The sequence below is a fragment of the Mus caroli genome, chromosome 9, assembly GCF_900094665.2.
Source record: "Mus caroli chromosome 9, CAROLI_EIJ_v1.1, whole genome shotgun sequence".
In the NCBI taxonomy this organism is placed as follows: Eukaryota; Metazoa; Chordata; class Mammalia; order Rodentia; family Muridae; genus Mus; species Mus caroli.
The window spans coordinates 3,273,109-3,293,225 of NC_034578.1; the positions used below are offsets into that span (position 1 = coordinate 3,273,109).

Genomic DNA, 20,117 nt, shown 5'->3' on the forward strand with positions numbered 1-20,117 from the left:
AATGGGTGGGTAGGGAAGTGGGGGGCGCTATGGGGGACTTTTGGGATAGCATTGGAAATGTAATTGAGGAAAATATGTAATAAAAAATATTAAAACTTTAAAAAAAAAGGAATAACCACTTAGATAAACCCTGAAACCTATAGACATGATATACTACTCTGTGCTGGCCAAGTGAGCCTGTCACCATGCAGTCTGCCCACACTCCTGTCTTCTGTTAGTGTGTTAATATACACATTGATAATCAGCATTTCCTCTGGGGACTTCATAAGCTTCCTCCACATTAACCTAATACTTATCCACTCCTAATTTTAGATGAAAAATCAAGGGCAGACAGAGAAGAAATTTATTCACCTTGGTCCAACCCTGGGAACGTTTCTCATAGAGATAAGGTATATTAAGGTATTATATGAATACATACACACATATGCATCCACATAGTATCTGCTGAACAAGGGCAAGTTACTTTTCTTTCTGTCTCATTCTTGGCAGCTTCCCTTGAAGTACAGAGTTGGAGTATAAGAAACCCAGGACTATGATGTCCTCTGACATTCTCTGTCCTTTAGCTCAATGACTGCCAATTCCTTTGTAGAGTCAGTTATAAGACACAACAGCATGTATGTATTTGCTGTCACACTGGCATGTTATCATCCCTCTGGGAAATGTGGCATCTAATCTAACCAGGAAAATTAAACACTTGATTCATTCCAACATATATATAATCTCCTTTTATCTAGACTGGCTGGAGGCATTTGCCTCCCACACTGACTCACTAAGTAGCAGTCACATGTCCCAAGAACAGATCCTCACAGAGACACTAAAGGGTCTCTCCATTTACATAGACAAATGGTTGTTGGAAATCAGTGCAGTCTCTTCTATGAAACAAGTACTAACTAGAAGGAGACAGAACCAGGGCATCTGGCTGGCTGAGGATGTAAGGTTTCACGATAATGAACAGATAATAACATACAGATAATAACATACAAAAGACATTGCTGTATATGCCCATCATGTGCACATTTCTACATGAATTTTATCGTTCAAAAATAAGTTTCGACCATGTTCAGGTACTGGAAATGCATGGGAAATCACTACTTCCACCTACCAAAATGCTGCACGAGTTTGGGAGAGAGATGGAATATGGAAAAATGCTTTTCTTGTTCCTTTGGTTTAGTACATCAATTATTGAAGAATTAAAAAACTGCTTCAAGTAGGACTGAAGAACTCTAAGATCAAAATAGTTATCTACACGTCCTCCATAAATAGAATTTTCAAGTAAGCCGTGTACAAATTCCCACTGTACATCTTTGGTACCTATGAGAAAAACAGATACTTTTATTAATTTTACTTTTTAAAAAGATTTTCTTTATTCAGAATTTCATATAGGTATGCAATGAAATATGATTAAATCTTTCCCATACATGAATGTCCCCTCCCCAATTTTATGTCTTTTTTCCCCTTTTGGTAAGCAACTAAGTGCAGCCAGTACTGCATATGTATGCCTGGGGATAGGGCCATTCACTGGAGCATGGGAATACTATAAGTGGCCACATCCTCCAAAAAAGGATTTTCCCTTCCCAAGCAACTGCCAATAGCCCCACAGTAAGTCATGCACCCTGTAGATCATTTACTCTGTTCATGCTGGAATTCCTTCTGGCTTGTTTTGTTTTGTTTTGTTTGTTATGCAGTAACAAAAGCTGCTGTGGGTTCCCAGGCCAGAATGCAGCACTGCACAGTCCCTTACCTTCACTGTAATCATTAGGATACAATAATAGATTGTAATATATCTCAGTGATTTCTGTAAATGATCTCTAAATATCTAGTGGACATTTTCTTTCCAGTTATAAGATTTTATACTTATCAAAATAATCAAGTTATGAATATGACAAGCTGAGATCCAGGAGTCTGGGTCACCATAACGAGAAAATTATAAAATCCTACAAATTTGGAGTGCAAACAGAGTATTCTGAATACAGGGGCATCCTAACTAACCTATCTAGTAATGCCTAATTAATTTGGAGCCCCCTTTGGCAAAACCTGATCCAAATAGAACTTCATTCAGAACAGCTGTCCAATATATTTTATTAAGCAAATAGGTAGGCACAGAACAGAGACTTGTGCTTGGTGAAACAAGCATCTCCTAAGAAAATCTGATTAAATGGGGAGTCTGTAGCAGGAGTTCACACAGTAGCCTTCTACCTGTTATAGTCTACAGCTAATCAGCTGCATTCTAGGAAGAGAGAGCTGGAGCACGGGGGCAGGCTACAGATGACTGGCAGCAAGTCCATCCCTCACAGTCCAAAAATAAACACAAGCACACAGAAAAGCAAGCTCTTTCCTATATCACTACTCAATTGTGCAGCAGAAACACACTGCAGTCGTGGCAGTAACAACAGAATGAGGAAGGAAGTCTTGGTTCCTCAGTAAATAGAATAGACATGTAAGTATATTCAAATGACCAGTGAATCTCATTACCATTACTGATGTGCTACTACTCTTCATTTTTCTATTTCACCACTATAAAATTCAGAGACAGTCACAGAACTCTAAACCTTGAGACATAAGTGATTTTGTCACTTTTTTTTTTTTTAACAGAACTAGGCTACCCACACTGTAGAGAAAAGAGAAGGTGGCCACAGCTGGAACCTTAATATCAACAGTGCCTAAGAAGCAGGGGATGTCACCATGACCCAATTTCCCACACTACCTTCATCTTCCCTAGCTGATACAGTCATAATGGCAGGCACTGCTAACACAGTTACCAAGGAATGCAGAAACAAGAGCTTACTTTCAATTTATTAAGAAAATGCCAGCACATGACTGCAGTAATTTTATATTGAAAAAAAATCTTGTTTTTCTTTTAGACTTGTTCTCTAAACAAAATTTGTTGTTCAAGTTTAAAAAATGAGAAATTATAAAAAAACAAACAAACAAAAAGACAGCCAACAATTACTGCAGTGGTTTCTTAAATTTGCACAGTAAGTGTGTTAAAGTTAAAGGTCAGGTGTTCCAGGTGGTTTTCTTATCCTAGACGTCCATTCTGATCTCTTTACTAAAAACAAGTTACAGAACAATGTCTACTGCCTATGATGCACACATGATAGACATTAACATGCAGGTAATAAACAAAGGACCGCACTGTGGGTTACAATCTAGTAAACTTTGTCATATGTTTGGCTGTCTGAATATAGGAAACCCAAGGAAGAAAGCCTTACCATCCAGATGGACTGCTGCACACACAGTGACACAGGGTGTTTAAAAGGGGAGTAAAAAAGCAATGGGGACTAGATAAGCAGTCACACACATGGCTAAGGCTTTAGGGCAGATAAACAGAACCAGAGTGTGACATGAAAATGGGAAAATATCCTGCCAAAGAATAGGATCACTGAGAAAATGAGAGAGGTTTAAGAGCATGAATGACCATGCCATCCACTGAAACAGGGGACTTGGTAAAGAGCAGTTGGACAAGGCAACAAGGATGACAGGGAATGTGGGGACAGATTTGTAAATTGTGGTTAGAGCGTTCAAGTTTAAATGTCTATTGATCTAATCTGCTCTTGGATTCACAGTGTTTCTGAGCTCTAATGCCCCCTGGTCTCAGGAACGCACAGTGTAATCTAGGCTGGGTGATAAGTCTCAAGCCTCATTCCTGCACCGCTCTTGCAGACTTACTTAGCAGTTCCTCCAGGACTGCACAGCTTCTTAGTTCTAGCCCTGCAGTGCTGTGATCCAGAGTATTAATTACTTAGAAAGAGAACTGAATGACTCATTGGAAACAATTTTTATATAAAAAACATGGTAGGCCACACAATGAACACACACTGTTTCTAGTTTTGTCTCCTGGAAAGTACAGGTAAATCAGAATTCCAATGCATTAGATCAAACCCACAGTGGACAACTCAAGAACCTTCTGAGAGAAGAGGCATAGCAATCAGGACATTCAAATACCAAATACAAAGCAAAACCCAGAATTTGTGGTAGGAATTAAGGCATGTGTGTAAAACCGTATCATGAGCAGTAAGTAGTCAGATCCAGTCTCACCATCGAAGAGCCTGTCAATGACATGGTACCCGGCTCGAAGATCTGATAAGGAAAACTCATAAAACTTGGTCCAACCCTGTTACAACAAATGTAAGATACAGTGAAATCAAAGGCAGATCTCTACATAGCACCACCTCCTAAATTTAAGAATAGCATTCACTATATACTATAAAATAAAACCTTTAGAAATCAATGCACTGACCACAAAAACATGAAATGATTTTATAATTCTACTTTAGTTTTTATCACTAATGTACCTCAGTAAAGTCTGAGTACAAACTGAAGTAGAACACTTTTTAATCTGTATACCATATGTGTATTAATATATCTCTTATACCTTGATGCTTCAAAACTAAACATTTTCCCCACAAACATGAAACCACAACTAATGCTAAAAAAAGTCCTAAAAGCATTATGTTGTTTCTGTACATTCATTTATATAATATACCCAAAGAGTTATCAAATAGCTATAATGTTCATACAAAAACATTCCTAAAACAGAAACAATATAAAATATGAAAGTAATTTCTATGGCGTTTTCATTAACTTTACCAATTACATAATAAAATACCTTTAAACTAAATTTAAAAAGAATTTGGGCAGAGTTAGTATTTAGGAATGTATCAGTATTGATTAACCACACAAAAATATTGATTTTGAGTCTAGGTTACCTCACTCAGAATGATATTATCTAGTTCCATCCATTTGCTTACAAAATGCATGATGTCTTTGATTTTAATAGCTGAGTAGTACTCCACTATGCAAATGAACCTCATTTTCTGTTGAGGCACATGTGGCTTATTTATAGCTTCTGGCTATTATAAATAAGGCTGCTACGAACACAGAGGAGCATGTGTCCTTGTTATACATTGGAGCATATTTTGTGTATATGCCTAATAGTGGTATAGCTGGGTCTGCAGGTAGAACTAGTTCGAGTTTTTCTGAGGAATTGCCAGATTGATTTCCAAAGTGGTTGTTCCAGCTTGCAATACCAATGCAATGGAGGACTGTTCCTCTTTCTCCATATCCTTGCCAGCATCTGCTGTAACCTGAGTTCTTGATCTTAGCCATTCTGATTGGTGTTAAGGTGGAATCTCAGGGTTGTTTTGATTTGCATTTCCCTGATGACTAAGGATGTTGAATATTTCTTTAGGTGCTTCTTGGCTATTCAAGATTTCTCAGCTGCGAATTCTTTGTTTAGCTCTGTACCCCCTTTTTCAATAGGGTTATTTGGTTTTCCAGAGTCTAAGTTCTTGAGTTCTTAATATATTTTGGATATGAACCCTCTTTCAGATGTAGAGTAGGAAAAGATCTTTTCCCAATCTGTAGGTTGCTGTTTTGTCCTATTGACAGTGTCCTTTGACTTACAGAGGATTTTTTCTTTCATGAGCTCCCATATATCTCTATATTTGATCTTAGAGCCTTAGCCTTTGGTGCTCTGTTCAAGAAAATTTTCCCTTGTGCCAATGTGTTCAAGGCTATTTCCCACTTTCTTTTCTGTTAGTTTCAGTGTATCTGGTTTTATGTGGAGGTCCTTGTTCCACTTGGACTTGAGCTTTGTTCAAGGAGATATAAATGGATCAATTTGCATCCTTCTACATGCTTACTGCCAATTGAGCCAGCGCCATTTGCTGAAAATGCTTTCTTTTTTTCACTGTATGGTTTAGCCTTTTTTGTCAAAGATTAAGTGACCAAAGGTGTGTGGGTTTATTTCTGGGTCTTCACTTATATCCCACTGATATGTCTGTCTCTGAATCAATATCATGAGGTTTTTGTCATTACTGCCCTGTCATACAGCTTGAGGTCAGGGATGGTGATTCCCCCAGAAATTTTCTTATTGTTGAGAATAGTTTTCACTATCCTGAGTTTTTTTGTTATTCCAGATTAATTTCAGAAATGCTCTTTCTATCTCTGTGAAGAATTGAGTTAGGATTTTGATGGTTGCACTGAATCTGTAGACTGCTTTTGGTAAGTTGGCTATTTTTACTATGTTAAACCTGCTAATCCATAAGCATGGGAAATCTTCTCATCTTCTGAGGTTGTCTTTGATTTCTTTCCTTAGCAACTTGAAGTTCTTGTCATAAAGATCTTTCACTTCCTTGGTTAAAGTCACAAGAAGAAATTTTATATTATTTGTAACTATTGTGAAGGGTGTTGTTTCCCTAATTTCTTTCTCAACCTGTTTATTCTTTGTGTAGAGAAAGGCTACTCATTTGTTAAGAGTTAATTTTATATCCAGTCACTTTGCTAAAGGGATTTATCAGTTGTCAGAGTTATCTGGCAGAATTTTTTCGGTTTCTTATGTATGATATCATATCATCTGCAAATAGTGATACCTTGACTTCTTTCTTTCTTTCTTTCTTTCTTTCTTTCTTTCTTTCTTTCTTTCTTTCTTTCTTTCTTTCTTTCTTTCTGATTTGTGTCCTTTTGACCTCCTTTTGTTGTCTTAATTGCTCTAGCTAGAACTTCAAGTACTATATTCAATAAATAGGGAGAGAGTGGGCAGCATTCTCTAGTCCCTGATTTTAGTGGGATTGCTTCAAGTTTCTCTTCAGTTACCTATATGGTACGTACTTACTGATAAGTGGATATTAGCCCCAAAGCTCAGAATACCCAATATACAACTCACAGACCATACCATATGAAGCTTAACAAGAAGGAAGGCCAAAGTGTGGATGCTTCAATCCAACTTAGAAAGGGGAACAAAATAATTATAGAAGTAAGGGAGTGAGAGACCGGGTTGGGAGAGGGAACTGGGAGGGAAAAATAAGGGGAGGCAGGACCAGGTATTAGGAGAGACAGGAGAGAAGTGCAGAGGACCAGGAGAATGAATAGAAATAAGTAGCAATAGTAGAGTGGAGAACTCTACTATTGAGTAGGAGGTGGGGTGGGGGTGGGGGCAATAGAAAGTACCAGATGTCAGGGATGCAAGAGGATGCAGGACCCAATGGGGATGACATTAGGTGAAATAACCAATAGCAGGAAGACGAAACCTGAAGAGACCACCTCTAGTAGATAGACATGGTCCCCATTAGAGGGATGGGGCCACTCACCCATGTCAAAAACTGTAACTGAGGATTGTTCTTGTCTAAAGGAAATTCAGGAACAAAAAAATGAGCAGAGATGAAGGAATGGCCATCCAGAGACTGCCCTACCTTGGGAATCTATCCTATCTGCAGACACCAAATCCCCAACTATTGCTGATGACAAGAAGGGCTTGTGGACAGTCCACTGAGAGGTTCCACCAACTAAGACAGATGCAGATACTCACAGCCCAGGGACAACAAATGGAAGAGTTAGGGGAGGGGATGAAGGAGCTGAAGGGGATTGCAACCCCATAGGAAGAAAAACAGTATCAACTAATGGGACCCCACAGAGCTCCCAGGGACTAAACTATTAACCAAAGAGTATATATGGGTGGGTCCATGGCTCCCACTACATGGGTTGCAGAGGATGGCCTTATCGGGCATCGATAGGAGGAGAGACACTTGGTCCTATGGAGACTTGTTGCTCCAGGGAAGGGGAATTCTAGAAGGGTGAGATGGGAGTAGGTGGGTGGGTGGCTGAGCACCCTCTTAGAGGGAAAGAGGAGGGAGGAAGGGTGTAGTAATCAGCAAAGGGGAGACAGGAAGGGGGATAAGATTTGAAATATAAATAAATAATTAAAAAAATAATTCTTAAATGTTCATTGTAGATACGATTCTAAGCATGTAAGAATAAACCCAAACACTAATCTAATTCCATGCAGCTTCCAAGAAAATGTACAGATAACATGTAAAACTCATCTATATAAGTTTGTCAGTGAGAAATATACTTGTTACATATATGAGAAAGATCTGATCTAATATAGGAGATAAGGACAGTCAGTCCATGGGAACAGGAGATAATGGATACAAAAGTAAATATATTTGAAAAATTCTGCAAGATATTAACCTGTTGGAACTAAATTGTAATGTAAGTGGAAATAACCAAGAAGAATACTATAGGATAGTTTGAAGTCTGCAGAATACAGCCCTGAAAGAATAGCAAGCTGAGAAAGGATTATCATGTAATCAAGAAACAAAAGCCATAATACCTTAATTAAGGTCCCTACCAATTCCAGTCTATACAAGTTGCAACTGTGATTTGAAGTAAAACAGAGCTCGATAATGGATAAGGAGAAAAGTGAGCAGAGGGTCCACCAAGAACACTTCCTGGAAGACTAACTTGAGAGAGCTGAGTGGTGTCAAGGCCTTTTACTAAGGCTATCCTGAAAGAAATAGCCATGGAGATTCCATGTTTGAAGTTTGAAGTATCTATTAAGATACAGCACTGGAGTGGTCTCTGATGTTCACTGATTGGGTCACATGTAGTATTCATTTATTAATTCAATGGCATATGAAGCATATAACCATACATTATACAGTATGGAATACTAGCAGAAAAATACTGAATTAGAAACAAACTAAAGAGTTACAAACCAAATTATGTCATGACCATACCTTTAAGTACCAAAAAATAAACATATACTAATAATAAATGAGGTGCGCATGCTATACTATAACATGCTCATAGTTACCTGTGGAATATAATTTCTTCTTTCCTGACAGGCAGCATGAAACCATGCTAAGCTAAAAAGAGCATGAGCTCGGTGTATGTTATCTCTTTTGCTAATTTGCTCAGGAGTCCAAGACTCATAAGTGCGCATCAAATTCTTCTTCAAACCTGGAGGTGACTACAAGAAGAGAATATGAACAGATTGCTTATTGCTTAATATATTACAAATACAGTCAAACTGCATCAACATATTTTCTTCTTAGTGAAGAAACTTTTTCTCCAAAAGCTCAATGTAGTTTTCTGATACTTCAAAGTGTACAAATATAAACATAGCCTTACAACTTGCACCAAATAATTCATATTTTTTGCAAATCCATAGTATTTTCAAAATAAAATAACTATTTCACCAAATGTACTAAAAATAACCAAGTGCATTTCACAAAATCATTACAATTTTCTTGTTTATTAAACTAAAGTTGCTATTTTGTAATAACAGTGTAAATCTGTATGCTAACACAAGAGAGGTACAAAATGAATGAAAATTTTCCTTTAATGTTATTTAAACCTTCAATTCAACCTAGTATAATTACTAATAAGTTACAGATTATCTTTTAAAAATAAACATAATTTTACATATGGAGTATATGATGGATCTGCCTGTGACTGAAGTTTGGGGAATATGAATAGGTAAATGTGGTTATAGAGCTCTACAACAAAATTAGCCAGTTAAAAAGGAGAAAAGGAAATGCCTTAGACATTTCTCCAAAGAATAGCCACAAACATTCAACAAGCATAAGACAATGATAAGTACCACTCATCATCATGGAAATCCAGATCAAACTCTCAAGGATTTATTAGTTAACATCAATCAGGATGACCATCATGGGGTTATTAAAATTAGATGCTGGCAAAGATGCATAGAACTGGAGCATTGTGCATGAGAATATAATCTCTATGAAAGTGTTGTGGGAAAAAACATAACGGTTCTTCAGAACATTACAAACAGAATCAACACATGATCCAGAAAATAGTTAAGATGGTAAATTTTCTATTGTGGAATTTGGCTTCTTTTCTATTTTTGAAAATAACATTAAAATCTTTTTCTATATCTCATGCTATTATAATTTGTATCTCTTATAAGTTTTAAAAGTACATTTTATAGTTTTGAATAATAGTTAAAGGCAACACATATAATATTGTTCTTCTATACCTAAGAATGGGACTTTGAAACACCTTACCTCATATGTTATCTTCAGACTTGACTGGAGTAATATGGGGGTAAAGTTGGGATGAACTTCTGCAGTGAGCCACAGACGAAAGCTGTCTTTAGGCTGAAGAGTATTCAATTCCTTTTTGCAAACAAATAAAAAGGTATTTCAACACACACACACACACACACACACACACTTTATGACCCTGTGTCTTATTTCAATGTTTCTTAAATACTTGAATCATATTTCCTTTAATGTTTTATCTTGTCTATTATAGAATAGACAGATAATGTAACAAACAAGAACATGCATCTGAAAGCAGTTACCCTGAGCTGACACCCGAACTTGTTGTGTGCCCTTAGGATCTAGACTTCAGAGCACCTCTAAGCAAGTATCTACACCACAGGAATTGTGGCAACCATGTCAAGCAGGGCCAGGAGTACAATAAATACAAATTCAGCCTCAGCTACAGAAACTAGTAAGCCTAAGCTGCCAGCTAGACTCATGGGCTCATTGTTTCTATTCCACTGTCACAGTTAGGCAACATTATCAATGCCTGACAAAGTCCATCTTAAAGAGCATCATATAAGCTCACCTGTCGTGGTCCTTCATATTGCATGCTTAAGTCATTTATTGGTGCACTCTTCCTTCCTGGTATGTACCTTTTGGTAAGTTGGAAACTTCTTGTTTGTTACCATATAATCTAAGAACCATGTTTAAGTAGAGCACCCTCTCTACTCTTCATTCTTTCTACTTCGGTTCCATGATTTTACCAAGGCCAATGAATGTACATATTCATCAACCAGAAGTTATGTATTAGTGTGGTCTGTCTCCAGGTAGAAATCCTGCATGTAACCAGCCTCCACACAAATCTTGTTTCCCCTCACATATGTAATAAGGATCTACTACTTGAGTGAACAACTTACAGGGCAGCCTGAGCTACTGAGTGAGTCCCTGTCAAAAATGAAACAAACAACAAAGCCCTGATTGTTCTAAAAGACAGTGAAAATGAAAAATCAAAATGTAATTCCATCTTTGCCCAACTCTAATATTCATGATCAGGGCCATGTAAAATGTAAAGTCAAGAGGACAAAACATTGCCATAGGAACATTGTGCTTGCTAAAAATTAAAATTGGTATGATGAATTCACATCTCACACTTTTAAAATGTAAAGTTTTTCAGAATTTTACATTACAAAATTAAAGAGGAATGCTAATTTGTGGTTTGGCTAGATTTACAGTATTCTTATAAATTTAGAGACAAATATCTTAAGAGGAAAGAAATGAAATCAAAAATTGTTTTCAACTTTTGGAATATCTACTTGGTATGTTTCAAGGAGTTCAAGCTAAGATTTGTTTCCAAGGCATAAACTATAGTTATGCTGACTTAGTGTCTCTCAATCAACTTTTTAGAACAGAAAGCAAGACTTTAGAGGTCTTTATACCCTAAAAATACTCGTGAGATATTAGATATGAATCATGTTTTTTTATATACTAGTGGTTTTTATAGACATTATTATATTATTTAGACAGCTTTTGGTTTCTAATCTATGTCTTCTTCTATTGATTATAAGTAACAGAACCAGAAGTTCATTAGCTTAGTCATTGGCTAAATCATAGTTGTACCAGTTATCTATGCTGCACCAGTGCTGGTATTGCCAATTTATTAGGACTGTGTACATCTAAACCTCTCACTCAGTGACACAAGAGCAGGGCTCATCTTCTGTTCTGTGTGGTTCCATTCAGTATGCTACTCTGCCAATTTAATTCAACAGTAATTAGAAATCTTGCTGGTAAGGACTTTTTTTTTTTTTTTTGGCTCCTTAAATCTTAACCCTAAGTCATCTAAATCTATTCCCCAACATTGCCCTATGTGGTTGTCCCTGTTCTGTCAGAGACATCCCTGCACCCCTCTCCTGGTGTGCACACCTCTGATATTAGTCTCTATTTGTGCTGCTACAAATATGCATGGTACATTTTTTCTGTCTACAGTTAGCTTCATTCTACTTGGCCCACAGGAATATATCTCTTTGCAGTTATCTCTCCAAAGATCTGACCATCTTTCTTAATTGAGTAATAGACTTTTAACTGTGAGTTTTCATTTAAGCCATATCAACCAATTTGTTCTGTCTGAAGATTGATTCCTCCTGCGAACATGTAAGTTAACATTTCAACTTCCTTAAGTTTATATTTCCTTTAGCTTGCATTTTAGCTTCCTTAAAAATCTAAAATCTCTGTAATTTCCTGACAGGTAACAAAACATGAACATAAATTAATGGTGTAAACTGATTTTCTGCAATCAATCACAGCATGCCCTGTTTTTCCTCTGTAGAAATTTACTAAGCTCTTCTACCAATCTTAATCAACAATTTATTAACTTCCCTTATCTACTGCTTAAAAGTACAGAATTCTGTAGACTTCTTGCTTAAAAAAAAGTCAATTTTGTTTGGCACACATGTAATTTTCAAAAGTGAATTGCCCTTAAATATTTCGTATCATATACTAACTTTCTATTGAAAACTGTCAATTGAACACTGTCAATTGAACACTGATGCAGCTTGGAAATTATATTTTATATACTTGTGCCATACCCATCTCAATCTACCTGTGATGGTTTGAATAAAATGGCCCCCATAGGTATACAGGGAGTGGCACTATTAGGAGATGTGACCTTTTGGAGAAGGTGTGTATATGTTAGAGGCAGTGTGTTACTAGGGTTAGGTTTTGAGATCTCAGATGCTTAAGCCAGGCCCAGTGTTTCACTCTTTCTTCCTGATGCCTGCTGATCCAGTTATAGAACTCACAGTTCCTTCTCCAGTACCAGGTTTGCCTGCATGCCACCTACTTCCTGCCATGATGACAATGGACTAAACTCTGAACAGTAAGATAGCCCCAATTAAATGTTTCCTTGCAGTGGTCATGGAGTCTCTTTATAGAAACAGAGACCCCAAGACACTACCTTCTCCAGAACTGGAAGCCAAGACACCACAAGATGTAAGTTCTTCAAACAGAGCCAATCTCCATTTCGGGCACATTCTTTTAGCATCTGAATTGCTAAATCAGCTTGACCTTGACCCATGGCAACCTACACAAACAAAAACCCGATTGAAAAATATCTGCCAAAACATTCTAATATACCATTGTCTGAGCTTAAGGATAATAATTTCTAAACCTCCATGACTGGCTTTAAAATAAAGTTTTTAAGAAAAGTCAAAAACAAATACCAAGAATTAATCATATTTTGCAAAAACATCAATTTATAGTTCAGATGTGTAGCTTTATCTTCCTGTCTATGTCACTGATCACAGGTAGAGCCTGTGGAAAGGGCTCCTGACTCTCTATCACATATAGATACATACTGTTTCACAAGTGACTGCATGGAAAGCCAAGGGCTTGTCAGGGAAACCCTACAGCCACCCGGAGATGCTTTGGTAGAATTTTTACTTTTTAAACTTTAATGGGTGTGAAGTATTTGAATTTTTAAATTATTGTGTTCATAATGAAAAAGATTTGTTAACTTCCCAAAACCTGACTATAAATTATAAACTATAAAATAATTTTCAAACCTGCATGCAAGTTGACATGAAAGATGAAGAGAATAAACAAAACTCATTCCTTAAGAAAGACAGTATGCTATTGGGTGGATTTTGCTCAAAACATTTATGAATTTCTTTGCTTTCAAGTCAAAGGACTTTCAGGAAAACATTACTGCATTGGTTATAAAAGCACCTAATTGAAAATTTTAAAGTCATTCTCAAAATTTAATTAAATGTATCTATTTCCTATTGTGTAATTACAAGTAAGCACAGTATTTAGAGTCTTATCTCAAGTTACCTCAGAACTCTTGCAAAAGTGAGCAGCTGTGCTGATCTAACATCAGAGTGATGACCTGTTTATGTTGCCCTGCATTCTGCCTCCTGAACCTTCACACCCAGTCCCCTGCTTCCCTTTAAAACACTCTTCTGATTTCACTGGGCTTATCTGGATAGATAACTCAATAGCTTTCACAACTCAAGGTCTTCATTACATCTGCAAGATTCTTTTTGCTAGGCTTGAGTTCTGGATATGGGCACCTTTTGGCTTGTTATACATAATTTTTAATGTCCATTTCTCTGATTGGATCTAGGATCTAGTGTGGGGAGAACATGAAAGACAGAACAAAACTAGTGAGCAATTCCTACCCACCTGGTGATAACACTCACTGCTTCTTTCAGCACTAGCAAGTTCCTGAAGTTCCTGAGAAGGGTCAGCCCCTGGAGAGATTATGATCAAAATGGGTTCAATCTCGAGGGTCTCCTTGTATAAGCGTTTGAGGTTCAGAGGAAGAGGGGATAACTCCTTCAATCCTAAGACATGTATAACAGAAATTAAAGAAGAAAAATAACATTCATTATAAAATTTATTAAAAATAATTACATAAGGTGCATGAACTACCATTCCGAGATAAGTGTAGCTACCAGCCATCATCAAAGAAGCCATTCTGTACAGCAAAAGGAGAGCATCTAAGAACACCACAACTGGACACAATGCAGACAGCAATGGATCATTGGGCAGCCAAGCCCCAATGGATACATCTGCACAACAGCTCCTATACCAATGGTTTAGCAGATAGATCATAAGACACAGAATACAGGAATTTTGCAAAGAAAGAGTCTCTTCTAGAAACAGCTGTATAAACAATATCAGAAAGTGGTACTATTAATAGATATGTTAATGTGGAAAGGAGGAAATTGCATGGGGTCCCACTCCTAAACACAGCAGGCAACTAATGAATGCTAGAAGAAGAGAATCAGCTTTTCCTAGGAACGAGTCTACTACTGGTTGTCCATTGCAGAGTAGTCAGCCTTGAAACCAAATGTACAAAACAAAAATTGACTTAGCGGGTTTGTGTGTCGAAACCAAATGTACACAAACAACAAAAATTGACTTAGTGGGTTTGTGTGTGTGTGTATGTATGTACGTATGTATGCACACATATATGTATTTATGTATGTCACTGAAAATATACACATAACAATTAAAGGAAAAAAGGCTATAAACTTGAGAGTGGAGGGAACAAAGATGGGGCTTGAGAAAGGGGAGGAGATGGGGAAGAAAAGGAATAATGATGATGATGGTGATAACAATAATAACAACAACAATAAAACACCTGTCATTCGTCATTCTGCCATTAACTGTCTACAAATACATTTCTTAGTTCATTACCATAACTTTCTAATTTTGATGTACACAGATGTGCACACTTTACAGTGTGGAATTTTCTTGCCTATCCTATCCAAGAACAAGGTCTTTTTTTTTCTTCCCAGTAATATGTCTTTTATTACAACATTTTTATAACTTAAATTCCCTTTTAAGCTATTAGAAATTCTCATCCAGATAACTATTTTAAAGACATATTTTCCCCCAGATTTTATACAATATGAAGAGCTATAGAGGGTATCTTTGTGCATGCTTCTGTCCCATAAACTGAATTATTTCTTAAATTAAGTTCAGAGATTTTAGTTGATAAGTGAGTCAGATTGTTCATATTTTTAAGATTATTTTATTAAATAAGAGAATATTTAATACAGTTTTCCTAGAAAAGTTGAGTTTATGAATAAATAAATGAAATTATGTTAAAATAAATGTATTTGTCCTTTCTCCTTTTCTTCAGACAGTCCATTGTAGCCCATGCTGGCCTTCAACTTGCTATGTGGAGAATGACCTTAATTTTTGATCCTCCTGTCTCCATCTTCCTAGTGCTGGGGTTACAGACATTCGCACAACCCCTGTACTGGTGATGGGACCTGGGACTTTATGTGTGCTTGGAAAGCTATGTCTCAACTCAGCTGCATCCCCATTCTAAACAAATATATTTTTTAGTTCATTACCATAAGCACAAATTTTATTATTAGCCTTCAAAATTGTGAAGTTAATAACATTTTAAAATTAGTTAAACAAAGCTTGTACTTTCTGAGGCATATGTTATAGCTGGAAGAATGAGTAATAAGCAAATAACAAAATGCCAGATATTAACACAGTTCCAGAAGGAACAGTATGATAAAGAAGGACAAGACGGTGACATGCTATTTCCAAAATGATGAGCGAAATCTTCATGGAACAATCAAATAAAGCAATAAGGGGGTTAGGGTGATGACTGGCTAGAACAGTGTCTGCAAAGGCCTGAGGATACCAGGGCCACACCTGTGCACAAGGATGGACAGAACTACACCTGTGTACCAGGATGGACAGAGCCACAGCTGTGCACAAGGATGGACAGAGCCACACCTGTGCACAAGGATGCACGTCAACTGTTAGACACGTGAGTGAGAGGTCAATGACATCTGAAGTGAGGGCAGAAAGGACCACGTGATGTATTAAGGATGCTTGGGAAGTGAGATATCAGCAGACGTTTTCAAGAAACGTCCTATGGTTTAATATGTCAGGATACTCTAGTTGCTTTGGGGACAATTGAAGCTGTAAAGAGGATAGAAAAAACTGCCACCTCACTCATACCACAGAAAAGGGACAGGTGGTAGGGATGAGACAAGTGGACTCTGAAATACTATGGAACAGCTAAGGTGACAAGATTGGGGTGACAATTTACTTAAGCTGTAGTCATAAAGTAAATGAACTCAGGATAACTTTTGGAGTTAGAATTTAAAACATCTGCAAGTGAACTCTAAGGGAGATATGGTGAGAGAAGTAAATTTGGGAATTTCTAATCTGGGCAGTCGATTAGATGCTTGGATAGAAAAATAAGATGTCTCAACTGAACTAATTTATGCTTTCTATTAGGCATTCATAGAAAACAACAGACTAGTGCTTAGTAACAGAGCCTAGAAACCCAGCTCCTAGGGCAAGGATTTAGGTGTGTACAAAGACACCCAGCTGTTTTCATACTTAATAGTTTTTACTAAATTTTCCTATAGAAAGGCAATCCTATAGAAAGGCAATTTCTGTAGTGATTTTTAAAATTTCTTTGGACCATGCTCTTCAAAAAGCTGAAAAAAAATGACAATCTGAAATGTAAGTAAATTGACAATATTTTGTTTTAGATATGCTTTTAAAAATTACTAATTTTGAAGGCTACATTGCTGAAAACTAAAATATCTGTAAATATTTTACTGTAGTTGTAAAATGTTTCCATTTGAGCCTAAGGTAGTATCTATAAAGTACAAATTTGCCATTCATATTTGAATGCATTCTTTGTAACCCTTATAACAAATAAAAATGAAAAAAAATATACTGCCACAAGAAAAGAATGTTTAAAAGCTCAGTATTTTTACCACAGTATGCCAACTATGTATTAAATTTTGTTAAACACGGAGTGTAATTATGTTCAACAGGAAGAAATATATTATAGCTAAGTGAAGATTATAAGTCTCATGAATAATAAAAACAAATACTGAAAAACCCTAAAGCATTTTTACTAAGGTTAGCATAAAATGAAATGTAAGTTCAAACGAAGTCATCAGGTCAAAGGTTAGACTTTGAAAAGGGCTGTATTTACCCAGAGCCTTGCAGGCAAACAGAGCCATGGCACTCTGCAGTCTGTCTGGCCGCAGAGCCTGAACTACAAGAACCTAAAACAAAATGGAGAATTTTATAAATAGTTGTTTCTCAGCAGCATTAATTAAACAATAGTCAATGATTACTATTGATGCTTACAGAAAGACATGAGGAACCACTGTTGCATAGTATTTACCATGCTTGAAACTGTCGCAACACGTATGAACCAAGACTTCCCTTTGTGTCAAAAATTCCTTAAAGCTGTTATGTAAAGTAAACACAGGGCAAGTGAGATATGTCTTCAAGATCCCATGAAGTGCCCAAGGGTCTGTGAAGATGGCAGGGTAAACATTTAGCATCTGGTTGTTGCCTGCTTCACTTCTGCATTCTATTTTCTGCTGAGCTCTGTGTATCTATAATATTGCTTTGATGTGTAAATGTTCATTTTCAGATGGTTTGTTGTTTGGTTTAAACACATCTGCTGAGATCACACTCACTGCGCAAGCAAAACACACACACACACACACACACACACACACACACACACACACACACACACAGACAGAATGAATTTGTTCCGGTAATGGAGAAGAGAGCTATTTTCCAGGGCACCAGTTGACAAAGCCATTTGCCCAGCTCAAGTTAAAGAAACCCACCAAGAGATCTCACCACCTCTTTTGAAATGGAATTTTTAAAGTTCCCTTTCCTTCACATTAAATTCTCTTCTTAGATACAACTTAGATAAAATAAGTGAATTAAGAATCTATACAATTTATAATTTAGTTCCTTGTAAAAAGACCTCTTTTCCTATTGAAGGATCCTACTTGGACCAGAGGCAGAGGATAAGAGCTATAGAGTGCTGCCCACACAGAAATGTTGCCAGGGCTCTATCTGGATAAGGTGGCCAAGGCAGAAAGCCCTCCCCTTAAACAGAATTTCAAGGACAAGAGAAATTCACAGTGTGATTTTGTTCTGTACTTGGGTAACATTAATTTTTACCTGCTGAAATAAGGAAACCTTCTTTGCAAGAATTGATGGAAACTCCTGTTCACACATTGAGTGATGATAGTAAGTACGCCAAAATGCCCCATCTTCAAAACAGAGAGTCTGGTAGAGACTAGGGAGGGAGATCTAAAACAGAAATTTCCACATTAGGAGCTGCAGTCAGGTGACAAGAACTCCAAGAGAAAAGAACACTGATACTACAGCCGCTTATTACTTTTATCCTATTTTGTGATGGTGTGTCTCATCTTACATAGGTCAGTAAGGCGAACTCATCCAGATTAGAGCCAGTAAAGCACTCCTGAGGTAGTATTTTATCAATCAATAGTCAAAAGAAATAGTTTCCATAAATAAAGACATTGTACCTTGCTATGTCCACCATCATCCAAACCAGGGGCAAGTCCTAGGGACAGCACAACTGAGCACATGTTAAATTCCAAAATTATCACTAGCAACAAGGACGCTCTTTCTAACCAAACTTTGGTACAGTGCTACCGAGGGTCTCACAGTTGGTTTCAGTTTTAACCTTAGGCCCCAAGACTTTCTCTAGAAGTTTTATCAAGACACTTCTACAGTAGCTTAGCAAGCATTCCTGCCCTTAGTCTCTCATCCAGTCCCCTCCCTCTCACCTTTGATCACCTTCACCAAGAAACATTCAAAGTAAGTTGAACCAGAGTTCTTTACTTCTTTACCTGCAATTAGCTCTTAGGGACTTAACAACTAGAAAACCTGCTTAGTTTTTGCCTTAAACAATATCACCTCTTAGAAACTTATCCAAATATATCCACTCCCTCTATCTCAATGTTACCTATTCCCCAACTTTTCCCATAATGAACAATATGACCAGTGTTATCACTATGACATGAACATGAACATGAACAGTAACATGAAGTGTAATTCAGTATAGAAGAATGCTTTCTTTTAAAACAATAGGAGACCTGTTTCTGTAACTGTAGAAACTTCATGCATAGAATCATGTATCAAGAATGTTAGGATACTGTATTTACCATTTATACTCATATCTAAATAATCCTTTGCACTGGTCATATTTCATTATGCAATCTAACTAAAAGAAGAAACAAAATGTAACAATTCACCTTTAACTTAACCAGTTTTAATAAATGTAAGACCTGGGATATTATCTGATAGTGTTTACTAACTTCAGTAACAGCTAGTATCTAAGTCCCATCACTACCAACAGCACCACATGATGCAGTACCGACCTGTCCTGTTATCAGTCACCACTCTGTAGTGGCCTATGTAGCACTGTTATGGTGTCCTCTGGCTATGTAATCAACTCATATAACCAGGATTGTGGATCTTATGAGGTGCCAACTATATCAAATAGCAAATTTCTGGTATGTCCTTGACAATGTGAACTTGTTCATGGAAGAGTTTCTTAGTATGTGAGATACATATTTGTCAGTCCTTTGATGCTAAAGAAAACCACAGCTGCATTATAGTTAAAGATATAAAAGCAGATACAATTCAAGGCTATTGGCAATGGGAAGATATCAATATATAACATGTTCAACTCGTAATATGACTTAGAAAATACAAATGCATAGTCAAAAGACACCCAAGAAGCAGAAATGAAGTCAGTGAATAAATAATTACTGAGTTGGCGCTCCCTTCTCCTGAGGCAGAGGGCTCCTGTGCAGGGCGGGACCACTGTCCTCCAAGATACAAGATACAATTTGCTAAACGCATGAAACTCAAGAAGAATGAAGACCAAAGTGTGGACATTGTGCCCCTTCTTAGAATTGGGAACAAAACACCCATGGAAGGAGTTACAGAGACAAAGTTTGGAGCTGTGATGAAAGAATGGACCATCTAGAG

At 37.0% G+C, this 20,117-nt stretch overlaps 1 protein-coding gene across 3 annotated transcripts in view; it reads right to left on the reverse strand.

Annotated features, from left to right (window-relative positions):
* Dync2h1 (dynein cytoplasmic 2 heavy chain 1) overlaps nt 1–20,117 on the reverse strand; it is a 238,380-nt gene that overhangs the window by 57,027 nt on the left and 161,236 nt on the right. For all 3 annotated transcript variants that reach the window (XM_021171442.2, XM_029481794.1, XM_029481793.1), the window contains 8 exons: nt 18,276–18,407; nt 17,278–17,350; nt 13,971–14,131; nt 12,745–12,870; nt 9,813–9,923; nt 8,597–8,752; nt 4,039–4,114; nt 1,103–1,311 (listed from right to left, as the gene is read on the reverse strand). In XM_021171442.2, coding sequence (XP_021027101.1) covers nt 1,103–1,311; nt 4,039–4,114; nt 8,597–8,752; nt 9,813–9,923; nt 12,745–12,870; nt 13,971–14,131; nt 17,278–17,350; nt 18,276–18,407 — 1,044 coding nt within the window. The remainder of the gene's footprint in view (nt 1–1,102; nt 1,312–4,038; nt 4,115–8,596; nt 8,753–9,812; nt 9,924–12,744; nt 12,871–13,970; nt 14,132–17,277; nt 17,351–18,275; nt 18,408–20,117) is intronic.